This window comes from Lissotriton vulgaris, chromosome 5, assembly GCF_964263255.1.
Source record: "Lissotriton vulgaris chromosome 5, aLisVul1.2, whole genome shotgun sequence".
Taxonomy (NCBI): domain Eukaryota; kingdom Metazoa; phylum Chordata; class Amphibia; order Caudata; family Salamandridae; genus Lissotriton; species Lissotriton vulgaris.
This window is the reverse complement of record NC_141693.1, coordinates 1,969,617,033-1,969,634,050: the sequence shown is the minus strand read 5'-3', so window position 1 is coordinate 1,969,634,050 and position 17,018 is coordinate 1,969,617,033. Positions and strand designations below refer to the sequence as shown.

The following is a 17,018-nucleotide window of genomic DNA, read 5'->3' as shown; positions in this document are numbered from 1 at the left end:
GGTGTCATTGTTATACCTATTGCGTATAATTCACACCATCTGCCCTATTGGACGAGTATTTCTACGAGTATTCCTAGATAGCTTCCCTGAAAGTAATCCTCCTTGTTGAAAAAATTACTTAAAACTAGAGCATCACTTTAGTTACTTACTAATAGGCCCGCGGGTCTGAGGTCTGTTCACCCACCGTGCCACAGACTGCATTTAGTAGATACCATTCAGTTCTTTTATGTAACACAGCCTTTAAACCCTCCCATGTTTTCGGTAACACTACTTGAATACGACAATATTTCATTTTTATTTTGGATTGTTTTACCTGTCGGTGTAGTTTTGCAGCTTCAAGATCTTTCTGGATTCACTATGCTGTGCATTATTCCGTGGTCTAGTGGTTGGGTCCGGAATCGCAGTTTTCTCTTTTTGTTTTGTAGCCCAGGTGGGCGTCGACGTCCCACCTTTTGGTGTCCTTCCTGTGACTTCGGAACGCCTTCTGCGGAAGCTCCCACCTTTGAGCACCAACTTCAGATTCTTTTTTCTTGTTTTTGTGTTGTGTTCGTGAATCCTTTGGCAATGTTTTCAACTTTTCCCTTACAGTAAATGAATTTCCACTTTGTCTCTTAAGGTGGCTGTTTGTATATTGTTTTTGTATTTCTACCTGCTTCTCCTGCCTCATCTTTCTGCCGGAGGTTTTTTTGTTCGCTAGTGAATCCAGAAAGATCTTCAAGCTGCAAAACTACACCGACAGGTTAGAAACTATTCGTTTTGCAGCGTGAATCTTTCGGGATTCACTATGCTGTGCATAGACTTTGTAGCGTTTGTTATGTTTGTGGCGGTTGGGTGGAAGAGGAGCGTTGGTTGTTGAATATATGTTGAAGCGCTTTCTGTCCTACTTGTGCTTCCTTGTTCATTTGTATATCCACACAGTAGTGCTTAGTGAACGTGTGCACTGAAGCCCATGTTGCCGCCAGGCATATGTCTTGAATGGGTGTGTTAGCCAGGAAGGCTATTGTTGCTCCCTTTTTCCTGGTAGAGTGGGCTTGTGCCCCATCCTGTTAGTTCTTGACCTGCCTGTTTGTGGCAGAATTGTATTGTCTGTGCGCTCCATCGTGCGATTGGTGGCCTTTGTTACTGGTCTACCCAGGAAACTGCTTGCGAAGGACACAAAGAACTGCTTTGTTTTCCTGTGCTCTTTAGCTCTTTCCATGTAATGCATTACTGCCCTTCTAGCGTTTAGAGTGTGCAGTGCCCTCTCTGCGCTTGTGGATAGTTTCTGAAAGAAGCTTGGTATCTAGATTGTCTGGTTCATGTGAAACCTTGACACCACCTTTGGCATAAAGTGTGGGTCCGTTCTCTCATCACCACCCTGTCATTGTGTATTTGGATGCAAGGTTCTTGTAGCATTAGTGCTTGCAGCTCGCTTACCCTGCGTAGCGAGGTGATTGCCACTAGAAAGGCTGCCTTCATCGTGAGCATTTGTAGTGAGGCCTTGTGGATGGGTTCAAAAAGCACCTTCATAAACTCTGTTAGGACTAAATTAAGGTTGCATGCCGGTGGCAGCATCCTCTTTGGTGGTGCGATCCTTTTAGCCCCTTCCAGGAATCTTTTTACTACTTGTGATGTGAAGAAGCTCTTTCCGGTCTCTCCTCTTGTGTAGGCTACTATCGCTGCTAGGTGTACTCCCAGCGAGGTAGAACTTAGGTTTGATTTTAGCAGGTGCGTTAAATATTTTAGCACAGTTGATTCCTTTGTCATCTTTTTGTGTAGTTTTTCCTTGACGCACCATTGTGTGAATCTTTTCCATTTTGCCACAACAGCTCCTCCATGTGGTAGGTCTCCTTGCCTCTCGTAGCACCCGCAGTGTGCTCTCCGGCAGTTTCAGGTGTGCAAACTCTATGTCTTCAGGAGTCATGCCGCTAGGCAGAGGATCTCTGGGTGGAGTACCTCTGAGTTTTGCATGGAGAGTAAGTCCTTCCTTTTCCCGAACTTGTGAGGTTTTCCCTGCGCCATTTCCTCCATTTGTGAGAACCATGACTGCTTGGACCACTGTGGTGCTACCAGAATCAGCGTCATGTTGCTGGTTCTGCATTTGCTGAGTACCCTGTGCATCAGTGGTATCGGGAGGAAAAGCGTAGGCACATTTTTTCAACCAGCTTATCCATAGGGCATTCCCCTGGGATTGTTCCCCTGGTTGCCTGGATGTGAAGTATCAGCATTTTGCATTCTGGTGTGTTGAAAATAGGTCTATTGTTGGTGTCCCCCAGTTCTTGAATAGCCTTTGTGTTTCTTGTGCATTGAGCTCCCACTCGTGGGATGCCGATGTCTGTCTGCTGAGCCAGTCTGCCTCCACGTTGTCCTTTCCTGGTAGGTGTCTAGCTAGGAGGTCTATCTTGAGTGGGATGGCCCATTCTCCATATGTCCTGTGCTAGGTTGGATAGTGCGACTGAATGTGTCCCTCCCAGTTTGTTGATGTAGAACATAGTTGTGGTGTTGTCGGTTTCTATCGGCACTCTTTGTCCATACAGTTGTTTCTGGAAGGCTTTTAGTGCGAGGAACACAGTCTTCAGTTCCAGATAGTTGATGTGTTTGATCGCATCTGTTGGGGTCCACAGGCACCGCACCTTGAGTTGGTTCATGTGTGCTCCCCATCCCTTCTGGGATGAGTCTGTGGTGATGGTCACGGTTTGGTTTCATGGTGTCAGAGGCTTCCCCTTTGTTATGTTCTCCTTGTTCCACCACGCTACCTTCTCCTGCACTGCGTGCGTTACAACCACTAGATCTTCCCAACTCCCTGTAGCTTGTGACCATTGTTGTTGCAGCCATTCCTGTAATGGTCTCATGTGGATACGTATATTGGGGACTAGGTGTAAAAGGTCGCCATCATCCCCATGAATCTGTCGCTGTTCTCACTGTCAGAGCTCGACCCTTCTGGTACTGACGTGTCTCCTTCAGCAGGGCAAGTGTTCTCTTGTCGCTGGGGAACACTTTGCTCTGTATGGTGGTGATCTGTGCTCCTAGGAAGATCTTCACTTGTTCTGGTTCCATTGAGGATTTCCCCCAGTGTATTGAGAATCCCAGCTCTGTTAGCGTCTCTGTGCATATTCTTTGCATTGTTTGTAGGAACTTGCTTGTATTAGCCAGTAGTCGAGGTAGGGGTATACATGAATCCCTTCCCTCCTTAGGTGCGCTGCCACGGCTGCGAGGCACTTGGTGAAGACCCTTGGTGCAGATTTTAGACCAAAGGCCAGGGCAGTGAACTGGTAGTGTGCTTTGTCGATGGCAAATCTCAGTAGATGTTTGTGCTGCCTGTTCATGGGAATGTGTAAGTTCGGGTCTTTTAGGTCTATGGTGGACATAAAGTCTCCGTCCCTTATCGGCGGGATGACTTCTTGAAGAGATGTCATTTTGACTTTTTGTGTTTTTATGTATTGGTTTAGGAACCGTAGGTCCAGGATGGGTCTTAACATTTCGAGGAAGTAGTTATTGTACACTCTTGTTTCTTTCTTTGAATGGTACTGTTTTGTGGCCTCTTTGTGGAGGAGTTCTTGTGCTTCCTCTATGAGTAGCGCTAGTTATTTTGCTGAGCGCGCTTTCCTTTTTGATTTCCTGTTTGGTGGTTTCTTTTCCAGTTCTATGCAGTATCCGAACTGTATGATGTTCAGTATCCATTTGTCTTGGTATTTTCTTCCATTCCTGGAAGAAGTGTTTTAGTCTGCCTCCTACTGGTGTTACATGTTCGTTGATCTTTAGTCCGTGTAACCCTTTTTTGTTGACTTTGTTGTGCCCCTCCCATGGAGGTGTCGTGAGGGTGGGCACACTTGGCGGTGCAGAGTCACTTTGAGGTGGGTTGCTGGGCCCCTCTTCTTGTTTGCCCTCGTCCATTCACCCTCCCGCGAAAGGACTGGCCCGAGGCTGGTATTGCCAGGTTTGTTTCTGCTGGCCCTGCTGTGCTTGATTGTCGCCCTGGTAGTTCTGCTGGAATGTCTGATGTGACGTTCCCGGCTGGTTCCCACTCTTCCGTTTGGCCTCCGTGTCAGGGTTCCTCTTTTCATTCCTCTGAATTGCAAGGCCCCCATGGACCTCGCAGTTTTATTTTATTTTTTCAGTTGGTTGAGTTTCTCATCCACTGGTGCTCCTAACAGGGTTTCTCCATTGAAGGCGTGTTCAGAATGTTATTCTGTACTTCCGGCTTGAAGCTTGAAATCCTCAGCCAGGCATGTCTTCTTTCTGTGACCCCGATCATCATGAGCCTGTAGGATGTGTCTGCTGCATCCAGGGCTGATTTCGGGCATGAGTTAGCTATATTCTTGCCTTCCTCCACCAGGTGCGTTGCTCTCTGTTGGTATTGCTCAGGGAGGTGTTTGAGCAGCTGTTGACCTCATTCCAATGCTGGTACGTATGTCTGTTGAGTAGGGCATTTGAGTTGGCAATGCACCAGTGTACTGCTGCATTTCTCTCTATTTTCTTTCCAGTGAGGTCTATCCTCTTACTTTCTTTGTCTGGTGGTGGGCCTGAGTTTGTGGGAACGTTGGCCCTCTTTTTGGCTGTTGTTGCAATGATGAAGTCAGCCATGCAGGATCCCTGGATGTAGGGAGGCTCCTTAGAGGAGTGTTTGTATTTTTTCTTGGTCCTAGGTGTGACAGACCTGCAGCTTGCTGGTTCCTTGAATACCTCCCTCCCCTGGTCCAGGACACTTGGTAGCATGGGGAGGAATCGACTCCTGGTTTGACTGGGGAGCAGGGTCTCTAAAAGGAAGCAGGCTTTTGTTTTTTCTTGCTCCCGTTTCACTCCATAAGCTGTTGCCGCGTTCCTGATGACCATGTTGTAGATACCAATGTCATCTGGCGGCGAAGCCCTCGAAGGATACGTCTCCACAGCCACTTCTGGGCTTTTGGCGTCGAGGTCCTGCCAATCCAGGTCTTGCGCCACCGAGGATGCAGAGTTTAAACTCGTGCACTGATCTTCCTCGCCCTCCTCGTCATAGTATAGGCCCTCTTCCTCTTGGTGTTCTTGGGGCTGTGGAGTTTTCGGCGGCTCTTCGGCGTCGAACTCCTCCTTGTTCTCGTCGAGCGTTGTCGCCGGCTTCGAAGGGATGGTGAACCTCTTCATCCGTTCGGCGAATTCTCTTTTCCTTTGCAGGATGTTATCCATTTCGGCCTCGAGCCTTCTCTTTTTCCTTTCCTTCTTGGCGGCCTGTTGGCCGTCGAGTGTTTCGGACGATCTCTTCGACGTAGACGTCTACTTCGAAGTAGCCTTCGGGTCCTTTTCCTTCGGCATCGAGCGCTCCTTTTCGGGGACGTGCTTCGACAAACTAGGCTTTCTTTGTGTTTTCGCCATCTGGGAGTATTTTCAAAGGATCCGCTGGGCTGTTTGTCCCTGGATGCAGCTGCAGCTGTCAAAATCTTCGGCGCCAGTGCTCCTTTCGTGGACTTGGACTCTGTTTTTCGAGAGTCTGACTCAGGCTTTCGAGAGTCTGTCAGGGTTTTAGGGGTAGACGTCTCTCCTACCTCTTTTGTAGTTTTCTTATCGGCCTCAACGACCGTGTAGTCATCTGCTCCCTCGGCGATGTTGTCCTCTTTGTCACTGGAGAGGCCCAAGTCCCGAAGCGACGGATGTTGGCCTTTGCCTTGCATGCTGTGGTTGGCTATCCTCTGCCTCTCTCTAATCCGTAGAGTCTTCGGGGTGAAGACGGAGCAGGTGTTGCAATCCTTGCTTTTGTGGTCGACCGGCAGGCAGAGGTTGCAAATCGGATGCTGGTCCTTCGGCGCGTATTTGTGGTGGCAATTGCAGCAGAATTTGAACAGAGTCTTGTCCATTCCTGCGCTCAGGGGGCCCCCTGTGTGCACATTCTCCGTTGGACGTCGAAGTCTTCGATGTTCTCCTCCTTCGTCGTCGTCCCGGCTCAGTGGTCTTGTTCCTGGATGTATTCTTCAAACTTTTTCAGTAGATTTCAGTCTTTTCCTTCTTTTCTCCAGAAATTCTGGAACCTCTCGGTGACGATCCAGACCAAATGGCGGAAAAAAGAATCTGAAGATGGCGCCCAAAGGTGGGAGCTTCCGCAGGAAGCGTGCAGACGTTACAGGAAGGACACTAAAAGGTGGGACGTTGTCGATCACCTGGGCTACAAAAAAAAAAAAAAAAGAGAAAAGACTACGATTCCGGACCCAACCACCAGACCGCGGAATAATGCACAGCATAGTGAATCTAGAAAGATTCACGCTGTAACTGGTTACGTTCTAGCACTGTAATTAAATCTGTCAGGAGACATAAGGATCTCCTAAGTTACTAGTCCCTAGCAACACGTGATTGCACACCGTGGGGACACTTCCAACTCTCTTCGTAGACCGGCTGGACACCATTTCCCATGAATCCCGCATATCAGGTGATAGCATGCCGATGCAGATGACACGATCACTGGAAGACGGAGGTGGCTCCTCTTATACTGGCATCTCCTTTCAATCACATCATCGATGGGAGACAAGCGCTGCAGTAGTTGCAAAAGTAGAATGCAACCTTTGACAACACAATTAAAAGGAAACTTAGCGGAGACACCCCTCACCTGGTCGCCCCACCGGGATCCCACAAACTCAGACCACACCAATTTCACGTCATGGCAGAATTGAGGCTGCAGTTTATTATGCAGTTTTCAACCTACATGCGATCCTTCAAAACACATTTCTTTATTCACTCAGCAAGCCCGTGACCTCTGTACCATAGCCAAAAGCACTTAGCCCTACATTCAGTGCCGGCCAACCGTCCTTCACTTCCACTCTGGGCAAGCGTCTGCTTCCAGTCCCAACTGGGTGACCTTTCACTTCTGGTGCAACCACATCTTTCGTTTCGGGTAAGTGTATGCTTCCAACCAGACCAGATGACCTTTTATTTCTGGTGCAACTACACCTTTCATTCCGAGAAAGCATCTGCTTCCAACCCAACCGGGTGACGTTTCACTTCCGGTGTCACCACGCCTTTCCTTGCGGATAAGCATTTGCTACCAACCCGACCGGTTGACATTACACTTACGGTGCCATCACACTTCCCAACTTCTTCCCGGCCATAGGCGGCCCTTGTTTTCTTCCGGTTCAACCCCCGAAGGCCATTGCAATAGCATGCCTGTATGCCCTGGGTCCTGACAGTCACCTGTTTGTGGCCTATTCCCCCTCCGGCAAATGCTATGTTTATGTAGGATCGCTATCCCCTGCTATTATCACGCCTTCCTGTAAGTCTCCTCTGCCCCTGCGACTGATTTTCCAAGTGTACCCTGCTCATAACTTTTTTCTTCCTCAGTGGGTGGGTGGGTCTCCACTGTAACATTTCTGGGGGTAAGAGGGTCCTGTGATATGCTCCTGTGTTTAAATACCCCTCCTCACCCCCAGCCAAATTCCTATGCTTACATTTATGGCTGGGCTGAACCCAGTGTCCTAATCTGCTGCCCTGTAACTTCCCTGCCTTCGCTCCCCTTACCCCTGCCCATTTCAGCCCGGGTTCTGCTCACCGGGGTTGGCCTCCACTAAGGCCCGAGGTCCAGCCACACCCCCTCCCTTTGGGGAGGGGAGGCCGAATCAAGGGGCATAGCAGAGGCACCTCCAACCTGGTTGGCCCACCCGGATCCCACAAGCTCAGACAACATCAATTTCATGTTATGGCAGAATTGAGGCCGCAGTTCATTAGACAGTTTTAAAACTTACAGGCGATCCTTCAACACACATCACTTTATTGACCTCTGTACAATAGCCAGAAGCACAGTACCGGCCATCCTTCACTTCCACTCTGGGCAAGAGTTGGCTTCCAGCCCCAACCGGATGAGCTTTCACTTCCGGTGCAACCACACATTCCATTCCGGGTAAGCGTCTGCTTCCAACCCGACCGGGTGACCTTTCACATGTGAGCTTACAATCACTGCTCACATTTTTGTGCACCGATGTGCAGTACATTACGGAACGCTCAACTATTTCTCCCTTAGATATTTACCCACAAGTGTTTGGTGGAATGCTTTATATATCTTACATGTGTGCTGCATGACCTATCAAGTTAGGCTGGAATTCATCATGTTACAAGGAGCATTGCCTTCTGGTACTGTTTTTCTTGTCTGTTGTTGATTTAATTTTCCATTATTTGATTGTCATTGCAGGACTACTTAAACAGAGCTGACAAAGCATTTCTCTCCTTAGCAGGAAGAAGGTATATACAAATGTGTATTCCTGCTACATCTGTAATATGTTTGTACCTGTAGCATAGGGAAAAGGGATCACTGCCGAAAGTCGCGATGTTTCCCTGCTAGATGCAGGAGTAATTATTATTCATAGGCATCACTTTAGTTTTTAACCATCTCATCACCTTCTTAATTGAATTAAGGTAGATCCTAGTTGAAGGTCACCAACATTGTAAGCTTCTATGCTTCTTGAATACCATACCCCAAACTTCATCAATAAGTGCTTCCTGTGAGTCCACAGGCAAGCCTGCCCGCCATAGGAAAATGCTTTGGCAAGCAAGGATAGCGAATGATGAAGGATGACATCCAGGGGGTGTGAGGCCATGCCTTTCAATTTCTTGAATGGACTCTTAGAGTATAATAGTAATACTGAAACATTATGGTCCTATATTAACTACAAAAACTTTCAGAGTCTCAAGCGTTTTCTGGAATAGGGATATTTTCCCAATCTTGACCCTTCTTGTCCTAGATTGTCTAATTTTTCTTGTTGCGCTGCGCATGGCAAAATATGGTCATCAATACGTTATTGTGGTGATTCTAAGTATTAAAGCCCAGGCACAAGGTACCTACCCAGTGTTGTCATTTAACTGCTTTGAGCTTGTAACACGATATACCCTGAAAGCAAACACACCATGGCACATTCTAGGATTTCTCAGCATTATGTCGGCATAATGTGTTCTCACTGACCCACTCAAGCATCTTGGGCATCATGGTGGACACCACTGGCAAAATGGTGGCAGCAGACTATGTGTATCCTTAGTGTATTGTCAGTGTACTTGGAAGTTAGCAGTCATGCCATACCTAGTGCTGAACCATCCCTAATGTAGTAACAATCCTTATTGTTGGATATACACAACAGTGGGCATCTGTGACATCTGGCGGCTACTACTGGCATATGATGAGCATCCTTGGCATGCCATTGTGATACATGAGCAGTGGGAAGATTCTAACCTTGTGGGACAGTATTACAGGCGAGTCCTCCTGAGGCGGAAGCCGGGAGCGAACCTCTAGCTATTTTAATAATCTGCGACAGCAACTGCTTGCTAATATCGTGTTGTATGCTTTTTTAAATACCCTGATTTACCATCTAATTTCCGCGCAGCCGACTTAACGCTGCGGCGGGAGCTTACTTGATCACTTGGACCCCCTCACGCCACTTTGGCGAGCGCCGAGGCCACGCCCCCTCTCCGAGACCACGCCCCCTTTCTCCCTCCTACCCCCTATAAATCATGTGCCACCATCGAACGCGCAGCGGGCGCGACGTCTGCGCGCCTAGGGCAAGCCTGTCTGCGCCCGTCCGCGACCAAACGTGCCTAGGGCCTAGGCCACTCCGCTATCCTGGGCCACTACAATATTCGTCGGCGCAACTACTCTCCTTTTATGGCCCTTGGCCCATCGAAGCCTCTCTGGCCACCCACATTAATAACCTGGGACTCACAGCTGCTGCCGTCCCTCCCCCTCCTCACGCCCCGATCCTTCTGCCTCATCTTTCTCCCTCCCCCAGTCCCGACCCTCCTGCCGGGCCTACACAGGCCCTTCTTTCTATTTACTATCTTAATACGCGCTCCGCAGTCAAACACTGCCACGAACTCTCTGTCTTACTCGATCTCCATAAACCAGACCTCTTATTCCTACGGAGACCTGGTTCCGTGACAGTTCCCTCCCCATTCTCTTAGCTTCTCTCCCCGATACCTACTACGGTCTCCGAGCTGACCGACCAACCAGTAAATCCGGCGGGGGTGTCGCCCTGATTGCCCGAAAGGATCTTCCATTTCAACCTCTCGGCTTTCCCCCCCGATAGGCACATCCGACTTCTTAGTCGTTCAATCACTATTCTATAATGTACCTCTCACTTGCCTACTCATGTACCGCCCCCCCCAACCTTCCCAAACCTTTCTTGACGGTTTTCAAGAACTCGTGGCCACCCTAGCAGTCAACAACTCATCCGTCTTGGTGCTAGGCGACTTCAACTTCTGGCCCTCTGATCCAGCTGAATGTACCTCCAAAGAATTTTCTGAAACTTTACGTTCCCTTAACTTCACCTCGCATGTTCACTCCTCTACTCACATTCAAGGCCATACCCTTGACCCGATCTGGTCTTTGAATTGCCCCATTGCATCCTTGTCCATTTCCCCTTGGCCCTGGTCTGATCATTCATTGATCTCCTTTTTCTCTCAACTCGGACCGCCCACTAAGCCCGCGCACCCCAAAAACATCTGGGTCCGCTCTTGGGGTCGGGTAAATGTGGCCTCTTTAGCCTCCTCTCTCTCTCTCATCTTCCAGCCCTGACCTTTCCGGTCTGCCCTCCTCAGAACAAGCCACATCCATCAACTCCTGGCTACTCTCTGCCTGTGATTCTATCGCCCCACTTAGGCGGGTCTCTTCTAGACGGACGAACGGCTCCAACCACTGGTTCAATGACGAACTGAAGACACTAAAACTTTCAGTCCGCCATGCAGAACGAGCCTGGAGACGACAGTACTGCCCCATCCTCAAAGCACAGTATACCTCCCTCTTGCAGCAATACAAAAAATCCATTCTGTCCACCAAAAAGGACTATTTTCCTCCAAAATTCTAGTCGTGGAGAATAAACCCAGAGAAATTTTCTCTATTATTAATAAACTTGCCTACTCTGACAGAACCACTGACAGAACCACTCTCAAACCCGTCCCTTCTCAACCTCTTTGCGACTCCCTGAACTCTTATTTTCTAGATAAAATTGCCTCAACCCTCCCTGCCCCCCTATAGAGGCTTGTCTCGACTCATTTCCTCTTCTAACAGAAGAATCCTTTCTCTCCCTTCTCTCTATAGTTAAATCTGGGTCCCCACTTGACCCATGCCCTGCCCACATTCTCCGTCACATTTTCACTAACTGTCCGCTACCCCCGCTCATCTTTCTCAACTGCTCCCTGTCTCAGGGTGTGGTTACCCCTGCTCTCAAATCCGCCATAATCCTCCCCATTCTAAAAAAAACCTGGTGCTGACCTCTCTGTCCCTGCCAACTACCGCCCCATCTCTTTGCTCCCTTTCCTAGGGAAAGTCCTGGAGCGACATGTCACCAAAGTACTCACCTCCTACATCGAAGCAAACCGAGTCCTGGCTCCCCGCCAAGCCGTTTTCGCCCAGCTCACTCCACCGAGTCGGTCGTGCTTTCAGTACTTGACAACCTTAGAGAGGGAATGGACACTAACATCCCCCAGGCCTTGGTGCTACTCGATCTCTCCGCCGCCTTTGACACGGTGGACCATTCTATCTTACTTTCCCGTGTCGGGGCGGCAGGGATCGGCGGCACTGCCTTGGTCTGGCTGTCCTCCTTTCTAAGCGATCGCACCGAAGCGGTTCGCTTGGGCGATTTCTCGGCTGAGCCTCGGAAGGTGGCATGTGGGGTTCCCCAAGGCTCCTCTCTCTCCCCTTTACTATTCAATCTATACATAGCCCCCCTCATCTTCGCTCTTCAACAAATGGAGGTCTCCGTATATAACTATGCGGATGACCTCCAACTCATATTTTCTCTCTCACTCCCCTGACTCTAAATCTAATTTCCAATCTACTATGCTTTTCATCCGGGACTGGATGAGTCACAACCACCTGAAACTAAACCCAGATAAAACAGAGCTGGTTTTGACAGGTGGTTGCTCCAGTCCCTGGTCCCCCCTTTTCTGGCCCTCTTCCCTTGGACCCCCCTACCCCCTTCTTCTTCTGTCAAAACCCTTGGCATCAAAATCAATGACCAACTCACTCTGCACTCCCAGGCGAGTTCAGTGGTTTTCTCTTCTTTTCTATCCCTCCGCACTATCCGCAAGGTTTCCCGCTTCTTCTCCTTCTCTGCCCTGAAACTCATCGTACTTGCTATGGTCATCTCCCGCTTGGATTATGCCAATGCCCTCTATCATGGCATGCCGGCTTACAATGTACGACGACTTCAGCTGGTCCAGAACCAAGCGGCCCGCTTGGTCTACAACCTTACGAAATCCCACCACGTCACCCCCCTCCTAAAATCCTTGCATTGGCTCCCCATTCGCGAACGCTCCCAATTCAAGGTGGGCTGCCTCACCTTCCAGGCCCAGCTAGGCTCTTCCCCTGCTTTTATCTCTTCGGAGATCAAACCCTATGCCCCCTCCAGGGAACTTCGCTCCTCTTCTCATCACCTGCTTATTGCTCCCCGCTTTCGCCGAAAAAAATGGGGAGGCTCTAAATTCTCTACCCCGTGCCCCCATTTTTTGGAACTCCCTCCCCATCCAACTCAGAAGCTCTACCCAATACTTGCCTTTCAGAAAGGCTTTAAAAACCTTTTCATTCTCAAAAGCCTTCCCCTTATAATTTCTCACCAGTCCCTCTCCCGTGACTCTTGCTTCTCAAGGACTCAGCATACTGTAGCGCCATCGAACCGTCAGGTGTACGCGCGCTCTATAAATAATTTAAAACTCAAAACTTAAACTTAGTAATATTGACAAGCTAAATTTGGGGACCAAACTTGTGTATTTACTAAAATCTAAAAGTTAATGTTTGGATGCTCAAAAGATACATTTTAAAAAGTATAAACTTTTCTTTGGTGGAACACATTTTTTCAGACAAAAAAGAGCCTTATAATTGGGGATAAATGTTTATTTTTCAGAATATATCGAACTTATGCTTGTGGACAAAAGTATTGATTTTCCATATGTATTTACGACTTAAGTTGGAGTGATAATTCATGAGTTGGGGAAAAGTTCAGCTAATGCTATGGAATTGGTGCCAAAGGGCATTTGTTGCCAAAGCTTTTTATGAGTCATTTGGACACTCTTAATATCTCCCAAGCTGGATCTAAATCTTAAGTGATATTGTTGTAACTTTAGGAACTGAAATGGTAATACAAAAAGAAGGTCTACGGTTATGATAACTCGGTGTCGAAAACATAGGTTTGAGAAACTTCTTACTAAGCACTCTATTAAAAATTCTAAAGAAAAAAAATAGTATCCAAAATTGTGTCAAAATGTGTCCCCAAGGGCAAAGTCTACACATTTTCTCCACAACTCTACCCTTGGGAAGACACAATACAGCCGGCAGAAGGTCATACTAAATTTGTTTCTCGTGCAAGTTTTTTTATCAAATGTTATTGCTCCATCTGAATATTACTTCATTACACAACTAGTTATGAGAAGAACATGATCCTGTACAGAAGGTTTATACAACTCACCTGTCTCATGTTCAAGCTAGGGCGGCTGCTTCCCCTTTATGGGATGTCAAAATCTCACTGGGATGCCTTAAAATTTCTCCACACCTTATTTTCTCCAACATGACCTTAGTACTATTTATTTATTGGATTTGTATTGCGAATGGCTGCTCCAGCGACTGGGCGTCCCAGCGCAGACCACCAACTCCCAGACGAGAACCTGAAGCAGAAAGCATTAAGCCGGAAAGAGCCAGGTCTTAATGGCCTTCCGGAATGCAAAATGATTTTGAATTGCTCTGATGGACCCAGGGAGCGAGTTCCAAAGTTGCGCAGCCAGGCAGCGGAAGGAGCGGCCACCAGCTCTGGCTTTCCAAACACGTGGGGTGCATGCTAAGGTGGCAGATCTTAAAGGACGTCAGGGTGCATAAAACTGCAGCAGTCCCCTCAAACCAGCCGGTGCCTGTGGTGATAAGATCTTATGGGCCAAACAAAGCGTCTTAAATTGGATACGCTTTTCTATCAGCAACAAGTGAAGCTTCAGCAGTACACGGGAGACTGGACTGGTACTAGAGCCACAGAATTACAATATGGGTGTCCATAGCTTATATAGCTGACACCATCTTTCTTGTGAGAACATATCCAGCACCTGGTTCACTGCGAAGGTTGCAGTTTACTGATGGCAAATTCAAGAAGGCCCCTTCAGCATTGATAGGCAATTTATATAAAATTGTATTGTAAAATACACAATGTGCCTGAAATTTACAAAACTTATGTGCGCCAAAAATTAAGTTACTTGAATTCAATAATGCTCTTTCAGGTGGATGTTCTGTCTAACTGCAGATTCTTCACCTTTTGATTCCTCACGTTTTGATTTCCCCAGGCACCAGACTTAATCCAAAAACTTTTCCAGCACTTGCTCCTAGACACCATCAAATTTCTCATCGACCGCCCTGCTCCCCCTTCTGTGAAGTGGATTTCTGGATTTTAAAGAGGGGCCATTTTAGGATCTGCACACTATCATGGTTTTCAATCGGTTACTTAAGCTTTGCATTTAAGGGCGCAAAATGCTTTATGCTAAACTGGCATTAGCGAGCAAAAGTGGAGCCTAAACATGGTTCCACACACTTCTTTTGGAGGCAGGGCAAGCTGATTGAGGAGTAGAATATAACCACTTATGGGCAAGAGGAAGAAATTGCTGTAAAAGTTTCTGGATCCAGTCGGGTACCTGAGGAATTTAAGAAATAAAGTCTATGGTTAGAAGTACCCATCAGAAAGTTTTGTTTGTAGCGCGACCACACAATACCCTCTTTCGAACAAAAAGAAAAAAGTTCCAATTTTATATGAACTTTATAAAACCTCTATACTGTAATGCAGATAGTGTAGCTACATAACGGAAATCATTACACCACTACAGAGAGTTTCCTTAAGTGTGCTTCTGCCAAACAGTCTAAGGAGCACTCTAATTACCTGCCATTTCTTGCAGCCGGTCTTCATCAATGTTCGGATCAAAGTCGCTGCCCAGGACATCAGTGCTCCAGGTTTCACTAACCGTTTCAGATATGTCCCTGTCATCAGTGAGCCCCATCATGTCTCTAATTTCAAACTTGCGCAATTTGTCATCAAGGTTGTCCTGGGTGGTCGCTGAAAAAAGAGAAAGGAATGGAGCAAACAGCACAGAAGCGAGTGTACATAATGAAAAGCAGACACAGACAAATCTGTGCGAGGTTATGTTAAATGTAGTGGTTAGGACCTAATCACAGTAAGTGCAAACCAGTGGTTTATTCAGAATTAAAAAAACATTGCCCAATGATATCTAGGGAAAGCAAATCCAGGGCAGTGGTCTACAACACTTGTCAAAGAATATGGGTGCAAGCAGAGGTCATTTGGCACAACAGTATTCAGACTGCATCAAAGCATAGCTTGGTCAAAACAATCACTGTCTTGACTGGAAATTCCACAGCACCACAAAAACCAAAGACTGAAATACCATCACCTTCTGAAGGCATGCCCAATATCCACTTCAAAAGATGAAAAAGCATCACCATCTCACTAACATCCATCTCACAACAAAAATGTATAGATTATAGGAACTATTTGCTCAGGCTAGAGTCATGTCACTCCAAAATATGATGAAACAATAAGGAGTGTATTTTTCGTCATTAACTGGGAACTACATTTCTAGGGAATCCATGGCTGGTAATGACTGCCAACTAAGTTGATATCCTGGGTATCAGACTTATTGAGCTAGGATGGAGCAAGAGACAGTTCATAATCTTGTTAGTGTTAGATGTTCAATCATCATATGGCACCTCCTGGCTGCTATTGATCTTCCACTAAGAGGGCAGTTTTAAGCAAATTTTGCAGGAGTATTTACTGGCAGTCAAAGATCTGGTTTAAAAAATATTTTTGCATACACATTCCACTTTGTTCAAGGGTAAGGGACCATTTTTGTCTGCAAAGAATTCAACTAACCATTAATTATAAACAAGACAGCAAACATATCTGTTAATTTCCATCAGTATAAATGTAATAGACAACTGCATTGCATCTACTACACAAGTGCATATCAAGTAAGTGGCACATACTTATGTTTCAATCTTAGAATAGTCACAGTAACCGCGCTACGCTTTCATCACCGACTTGTGATTTCTACATACCTTGTTCATGCTCCAGCAGCTGCAATGCCTCTACCCCATTACTTCCAGACGGTCCTGCTCCCAACTCAGACACAGACTCTCCTTCCAAATCCAGCGAAGAGACAGAATTGGAACGATTTGATGGACCTGTCGAACATTGATTTTCCTCTTCTGCTTATTTGTATTTTCAATCAAATTACAAATCTTTAATACAAATACTTTTACAACACAGAACTGATAAATCAATAAGTACTAAGGTTATACTAAAGGGGAAAACAAGACTACTTTGAACATCAGACAATCAAGACTATGTAGCTTCTTCCTAGCCCATTTATAAATAATCAACAGCTTTTGTCAGGTTGTTTGTTCACTAAACTACACCTATTGCAGGAGGCCGCTGAAAGCCCTGTGTACAAAACCTGGGAATAGTTATGCATCTGATAAAATCAATTTGAAAAAGAATGAATGGGCAGATAAGCACTGCTGATGGACATGGATATGAGACTAATCAAAGCTATGCTATTCCGGAGATCCTAGGTACATGGTCTCCTCTTATTCTAATAGGCTAGTGGAGTTTTCACAATTAAGAAGTTGAGAAATGTTATCAGATGTGATTTTCAAATGTACAGACATGCTTACACATAATTATAACAATATAAAAAGTACTACTTTCCACAAAATATTACAAAAGCGCTTAACAAAACCCTTTGCGATCATTCAAGCAAGAGACCTATGCTTTGCATTAAGAGCAGACTTGAGGTGCCCAGTTTATTGTGCACAGCCATACCACGAGGACAATCAGCCAGAAATTAGCACCAACCGAATTGCACTTAGATGTTGATAGCAGAATATACAAACATTCTGAATGCATACAGTACAATTTCAAAAAAACAAAAACCGATTTTTTACAAAAAGACTTCGTCTTATGCAAAGGGACAATCATCATTCGAGGAAAAGAGCAGTGGATGTGGGCTTGTAAGAGTTTTTACACCCCTGCTACAATTACAGGAAACTATCAGTCCGAAAA

At 46.6% G+C, this 17,018-nt stretch overlaps 1 protein-coding gene across 22 annotated transcripts in view; it reads right to left on the bottom strand.

Moving 5' to 3' along the window:
- Positions 1–17,018, bottom strand: part of GAPVD1 (GTPase activating protein and VPS9 domains 1) — a 304,659-nt gene that overhangs the window by 157,875 nt on the left and 129,766 nt on the right. For 13 of the 22 annotated variants that reach the window (XM_086924684.1, XM_086924695.1, XM_086924697.1 and 10 more), the window contains 2 exons: positions 16,013–16,138; positions 14,823–14,996 (listed from right to left, as the gene is read on the bottom strand). In XM_086924684.1, coding sequence (XP_086780810.1) covers positions 14,823–14,996; positions 16,013–16,138 — 300 coding nt within the window. Of the gene's footprint in view, positions 1–14,822; positions 14,997–16,012; positions 16,163–17,018 lie in introns of all 22 variants that reach the window. The other 9 variants (XM_086924692.1, XM_086924688.1, XM_086924678.1 and 6 more) reach the window with 1 other exon arrangement.